The sequence below is a fragment of the Carassius gibelio genome, chromosome A25 (assembly GCF_023724105.1).
Source record: "Carassius gibelio isolate Cgi1373 ecotype wild population from Czech Republic chromosome A25, carGib1.2-hapl.c, whole genome shotgun sequence".
In the NCBI taxonomy this organism is placed as follows: domain Eukaryota; kingdom Metazoa; phylum Chordata; class Actinopteri; order Cypriniformes; family Cyprinidae; genus Carassius; species Carassius gibelio.
The window spans coordinates 10520620-10527333 of record NC_068395.1 but is presented as its reverse complement, the minus strand read 5'-3'; the positions used below and the strand labels follow the sequence as shown (position 1 = coordinate 10527333).

The 6714-nt window shown below is 36.0% G+C and overlaps 1 protein-coding gene across 1 annotated transcript; it reads right to left on the bottom strand.

Annotated features, from left to right (window-relative positions):
* Nucleotides 1–558: 558 nt before the first annotated feature.
* LOC127947448 (dihydrolipoyl dehydrogenase, mitochondrial) lies at nt 559–6250 on the bottom strand. The gene is made up of 14 exons (XM_052544569.1): nt 6091–6250; nt 5258–5333; nt 5062–5141; nt 4914–4982; nt 4765–4834; nt 4444–4544; nt 4197–4337; nt 3039–3140; nt 2720–2910; nt 2467–2637; nt 2207–2396; nt 1973–2110; nt 1801–1890; nt 559–1011 (listed from the first exon to the last, which is right to left on the bottom strand). The coding sequence occupies exons 1-14, from the start codon at nt 6127–6129 to the stop codon at nt 946–948; spliced, it is 1524 nt and encodes a 507-aa protein (XP_052400529.1). The 5' UTR covers nt 6130–6250; the 3' UTR covers nt 559–945.
* Between the last annotated feature and the right edge of the window lie 464 nt (nt 6251–6714).

Genomic DNA, 6714 nt, shown 5'->3' with positions numbered 1-6714 from the left:
TCTTCACGCATTCTCGGTTTAAATAGTCATAAACTATCAATGAGGATAGTAAAATTCTATAAAAAAAATTTTTAAGTATTTGATTGATAATACATTCATGCAAAAAAGTTTTTGAAATATTTTAATACTCATTCTTTATTATAATTTTTGTTATAACAGTAGTTTTAAAGGGTTTTGTGATATTTTTTATCCTGGTCTAACCTGACTGATATTAAAGTTGGTTGGCAAATTAGAAATGCACAATTAATTTGCAGTTACATTTTTAGAAAGTCTGAAAAATATATGTCTGATTAATAATGCGGACACTAAACTGCATCATCCCTCAGTTTGTGCTAACAATTTTGCCATAGATTCTCACTCTGAGTAAATTTTTGTTTTACCTTCATAAAACTGATGGACGAGTCGAACTTATTTTCAGTGCTAAACTGACAACATGCCACAAAAGATTTTGATAGATATATTGAACCTGAAACTACCCACCACAAACTGCATTAAATAATCTTTTCAAAACTTCACACATCTTACACTCTCTTAATGAATGCAAGAATTATAACTACATAATGATGTTCTTCTTTATTCATCTCCTGGGTGTTTCAGTACAGCCAAAGTCAATTTTCCCCACCGTCAAAATTATTACTTTGATGTTCAGGAGACTATTTATGACCAACAGTATGAAATGTGTTACATATAACCCAACAGTAATCAACACTGATTTATAAAATCCAAATCATATTCTTAGTCAGGCGAAGTTCAACATAAGACCCAAACTCTTTAATTAGGACCTTTAAATAACAGACTAAGTGTTTTACAGGGTTGTTCTAGATGTATGCAAGCATACATCTGAAAGCTCAGAGACTGAAGAACTCCAGATCTGTTTGAAAAAAAAAAAAAAAAAAAAAACTGCAGCAGATACTTTAATTATATACAAGTGTTTGTGAAGAAAATCTAAAAGTTGATAGCTTTTCCAAACGAAGCAGCAAGGTTAGCTTCTCTGAAGGCCTCTGATACAGTCTGGGGAAAGAGGAAAAGTTTGATAAACACTGATGTTTACAAAAAAATTATATATATATATATATATATATATATATATATATATATATATATATATATATATATATATAATTATTTTTATATATATATATATATATATATATATATATATATATATACACATATACACACACACACACATATATATACATATATAATTATTTTTATATATATATATACATATATAATTACATATATATATAATTACATATATATATATATATATATATATATATGTTGAGATTACATAAACATTTTTATTAATAAAAATAATACATGTTTTAAAATTAAACTTAAAGAAAATCCCTAAATTAGTGAGCTCATTATTCAGAATGTATATTAGTAGTAATAGTAATTTAACAGCAGAGAAAATAAAGTAGTGAGAGAGAGAGAGAGAGAGAGAGAGAGAGAGAGAGAGAGAGGACAACATTCAGAGACACTGAATGGACCAAAAAAAAAAAAGTAGGTTGGCTAACATAAAAAAATAAAAATGTATACAAATAATATACATTTTTCTGCACTGCTTTGCATTAAAATTCTCTAAATACACATTTGTAATAATAATACATATTAACATTTTTGCAAGAAATGTTCAACAAAAAGGGTAAAATGTCTAACAAATTTGAATAAAAATATAATTTTTTTTAATTATTATTAATCCTGATATTTTATTTATTATGTTCTTATTAAATATTTTACAATTAAAAAACATTAGAAAAAAAGTATAAATAACTTTAATAAGTCACTTACAGGGTGAGCGTGACACACTCTTGCAACATCCTCACATGATGCTCCATACTCCATAGCTAATGCAGCCTCGTTAATCATCTCTCCTGCCCCCTGTCAAATGAAAATTGAGTATGAATTATACAGATAAAAATGTCCTCCTATAGCAGAAAAGCAAAAGCAGACGGATCATTACCGATCCCAGAATGTGCGCTCCCAGCATCCTGTCTGTGTCCTTGTGGCTGAGGATCTTTACCAGTCCGTCTGTATCAGCATTCGTCTTAGCTCTGCTGTTGGCTGCGAAGGGGAATTTGCCTATCTTATACGGCACGCCCTGGAAAAATATCGTGATACATACAAGAAGAAAATGTTTGATATGACATGCAATTTAAATAGAAAGGTGTGCTAAAATAAAAAGGAGTCTGCTCACTTCCTCTTTGAGCTGTTCCTCGGTCTTGCCGACCCAGGCGACCTCAGGGTGTGTGTATATAACGGAGGGCACACAGTTGTAGTCGATATGGACGGCTCCTCCAGCCATTCCCTCGACACAAATGATACCTTCATCTTCTGCTTTATGGGCCAACATGGGTCCAGCTACAACATCTCCGATGGCATGGATACTAGAAGAGATTTGCAAAGCGTATTAGGACTTGTCTGTTGCAACGCAAAAAAAAAAGAAAATCTCCATACTTGGGCACTTTGGTCTGGAAGCGGCCGTTGACAGGGATTCTCCCGCGGTTATCCATTTCGATACCGACAGTCTCAAGCCCGAGGTTACTGGTGAAGGGACGACGGCCGATGCACACCAGCAGAACGTCACAGGTGAGCGTCTCGCTCTTGCCGCCGGCTGCAGCTTCCACACTAGCCAGCGGAAACAACAAAACAGTCAAAAGCACTAAATGAATTAGCTCCCAAACAGCAGCTGGAGAAACGGCACACTCACGCCACATCGATCTTGCCGTCAGGTCTCCTGGTGGCACCCATGACCTTAGTGCTCAGTTTGAACTTCAACCCCTGCTTCTGGAGAATTCGCTGGAAGTTCTTGGAGATCTCCATGTCGATGCCCATTCCACCGACGTGGCCGAGGAACTCCACCGCTGTGACTTTGGCACCCAGCCTCTGCCACACGGACCCCTGGGAACAAACAACATGGATTCAGCCTTTAAAGTTACAAAAATGCAGTTTCATTACAAAAATCAACCCTTTAGATTAGTGCTATGATGAAGAGAGACTGAAACACCTCGAATCATCCAGTCACTCACCAACTCGACGCCGATGACTCCAGCTCCGATCACGATCAGCTCCTCAGGAACCTTCTGGAGGGACAAAGCGCCGGTGGACGAGACAATAGTGTCTTCATCGATCTAGCAAAAGGGGACCATAATTATACAAGATGGCAAACCAAGCAGGAAAACTGTGAAAGGTGAATAATCTTTTGTGTTACTAATCAAAAAATGTAAAATAAAATAAAAAACTGAATTTGCAATTATCAAATCACAAAAGAATGTAGTTTAATTAATGAGAAGAAACGCCAATAAACGGTCAGTTCTCAACTAAAGAGAAGCTTTAAGGGCTCCCTCTGGTGTTCAAAAATAAAAAATACAAGCTTGATGGTTTAACGTCTGAAAATTAAGAAATAAAATTAATATTACGACTGTAATTATACAGCTGTACTATAAAATAATTATAATTCTTAAATACCCATTGTCTTGTACGGAGTGAAATATTAAAATTGCACCATTTGTAGCAATAGTTTATTTAGCAATTACATCTTTGTCCCCGAAATCATGCAACTCTGACACAGTAAAAAAAACGATATATATATATATATATATATATAAATCGTTTTTTTACTGTATATATATATATATATATATATATATATATATATATATATATATATATATATATATATAGAGACAGAAATCAATATGAATTATTATACCAATTAGGAATTTGCCATTTTACCAGATATTTCTGTATGTTATGTATTTTATCCTTATTACAGTTTTGTGCATTTAGCAAGCTGTTAACTGACTAACTCTACTGATATCAGATGTGATTTGATGTTTCTGTGGGAGGGTTCCTTATCGATTAGGATGCTCACGTAAACTCAAAGTACACTTCAAACGTCCGCATTCCATAATGATCCACACACTGTCAGTGTGACAGTTTTCATTAAAAAACAACAACAAAAACACCTGGACGGCCGTGCAAACTGAGCCAGAAATAAGCAATTTTTGTGACCATGTGGATGGTCTGCGCACAACCGTGCAGAAACAAGGTGAATGTTATGACAGAATTAGTTGACTAAGTGATCATGTGTCGATTACATCGATCTGTGCTCATCCATGGCTGAGTGTACTTTAAAGGAGGCAGCTGTTTGTGTAGGCTTCTGTTCTTGTCTATCGCTGATGTACCTCAATGCCTGGGAAGGGGGTGACCTCTGATCCAGTAGCGATGAGGATGTTCTTGGTGTTTATGACTTGTTCTCCATCCGCAGTCTTTGCAGTTACTTGATTCTTGCCAGTTATCAGTCCAAAACCGTTGACGTGAGTTACCTAGGGATTGCAACATCATTTTGTATGGCTCGGAGAAAGAGTGTATTGAACATTTAACACTTTATAAACAGATAAAACAAATGGGAAAATGAATAGTGAATCTCACTTTGTTCTGTTTAAATAAGTGTGCGATTCCTCCTGTCAGAGCTTTGACAGCCCCACTCTTCTGTGCCATCATCTTCTCCAGATTCAACGAGATGCCTTGAACTAATGCAAAATAAATCATTATAATATAGATTTACTAGCAGACTTAAAAAGACACCATTCAAGATATGATGCAGACTTAATAAGACATGATACCCCAAATCCACTATCATTTATTACAGTTAAAATAGCCTCATTTGAATCTTCTTCTGCATGCTTCTGCATATCCTTGAAGTACAGGACATAATAAATGATGATTTCACACGTTTACACTTGAACTTACTTTCAATGCCTCTGCTTTCTAAATCTTTCCCGTGTGCCAAGTGATACAGGTACGAGTTGTTCAGCAGAGCCTTAAATAAGCAAAGCAAAAAAACTAAAGTTAAGCATAAGTTAAAAGCATTTTGGAAAGGCCTTTTTAAATGCACAAACCTTTGACGGGATGCAGCCCACGTTCAAGCACGTCCCCCCGAGGGTCGCGTTCTTTTCCACACATACTGTCTGTGAAAGAAAGTTGCATGTTAGCAATGCAGTCAAAGAAACGCTGATGGCATCTGTGATCCGTGTGTCTAAATGATACCTTAAAGCCAAGCTGAGCTGCTTTGATGGCGGCGACGTATCCCCCCGGCCCAGAGCCCACAACTGTGACATCAGCATCAACTTTGACAAGACAGATTATTATTTGAATATGGATTTACATATTAGTGCATTTAAATAAAGATCATCACTGAATGTTTATGAATATAGCCGCACTCATGTGACTAAAGTTCTCTTACTTGGTGATATATCAGCATATGTTCTCACAGACAAGACTGTGGCTCCATGCAGCTTGTTGGGGAGGTGCTGACCTCGCTGTTTTGTACGATAGAAATAGAAACAGCGACATTGCATTTTATTATTCAGATATTGCTTCTCCATACTCTAACGCTATATATATATATATGTGTGTGTGTGTTTTTTCACTTTAGTTTTGATTTGCATCCAGTGTTTCCAGTTTGCAGATTGTTTTTGCACTGTCTATTACAGATTTAGAAAGATAGCACATGCATGACCAGAAACATTATTTTAAAATAGGTTGTCACTCATTTTTTCTAAACTTAATATTCCCTAAATGTCTCTCTCTCAAAAACTAGTGTTCTGTCCACCTAGACTGCACTTTTTGTGCATCACTGGTATATTTTAAGTAGGCGGCCGAATAAGTATTGTATCTGAACACGCTTTATGATGTCTAAAAGGGAAATACTTGTGTGCCTGGATCAGTAGGTGGCCAAGTTATCAAAAAGCTCAATGTTACAGATTCGGTTAACGAGGCGCATCTACAAGTTTAACAAGTGATCAAATTCACAGTTCAGTAAATATGCATTAGCACTATTAATAAATTACACACAAAAGTAATTTGTGTGTATAAGTACTTAAACTCTTCGTTAAACTGCTTCGTTCGTGTTAATGGCATGACAACTGTTCACGATGACACGCGAGTATGTGGGGCCTACGCTGTAATAACATTGCATTTATGTCATAGACTGTATACAATGCTCTCTTTTCATTCTAACAGAGTATGGATATCCCATATAATTATACTGTACTGGGACAAATAAACAGTCTTTACCGTGACAAGTGCGCGGTATAGATGGTTCCAGGTCTGCATTTTGACTGTACGCCTCTTCCGAGACCGCTTCACCTACAGTGCTCACAGTGACCGAGGACTCGTCGATTTACGCATGCGCTGTACGGAAAGGGTCGCTGCCTGATGATGTCATTCGATTCAACCAGGAGAAACCCAAGTATAGGTCTCTGCAGGAAAGTAATGGGAGTTACGAGATCAAGGTGTTTTTACACCATGATACCTGATTAGTTGATGTAATAGTGACGTTAGGTTTAGGGGTGGGGTTGGGTAAGGGGGATCATTTAGATTGCATGATTCAGAAACACCCAGCAGTTTTAAAACACCCACATGGTGATAAACGCCCACTTTTACTCTGCAGAGACCTAAGTCTCGGAGAAACTTCAAAACGTCAAAAATAAAAGTCCGAAACAAGTGTACGCAAACGCTTTTCTGATATGTTATTTTGGTACATATTTTAAAAAGTGCCTTATTGTATGAAATGTTTTAGCAACAATGTTGCTGTTTTTTAATGCTCATTTATTTTATACAGCTTTGTATGTAACTTCTCATTAATATTAATTAGTATATTGGTGATTTTTATTTTCTAATTATTTACGTAATTTACGT

Bases quoted from the DNA above. Each gene is read 5' to 3' on its own strand.
- LOC127947448 (XM_052544569.1), bottom strand. From the start codon at position 6,129: ATGCAGACCTGGAACCATCTATACCGCGCACTTGTCACG. The intron at 4,835-4,913 runs GTTTGTGCATTT...TGCTTATTTAAG, and splicing joins TGGGCTGCATCCCGTCAAAG to GCTCTGCTGAACAACTCGTA. The intron at 3,141-4,196 runs GTACATCAGCGA...CCCTTTTGCTAG, and splicing joins CCCCCTTCCCAGGCATTGAG to ATCGATGAAGACACTATTGT.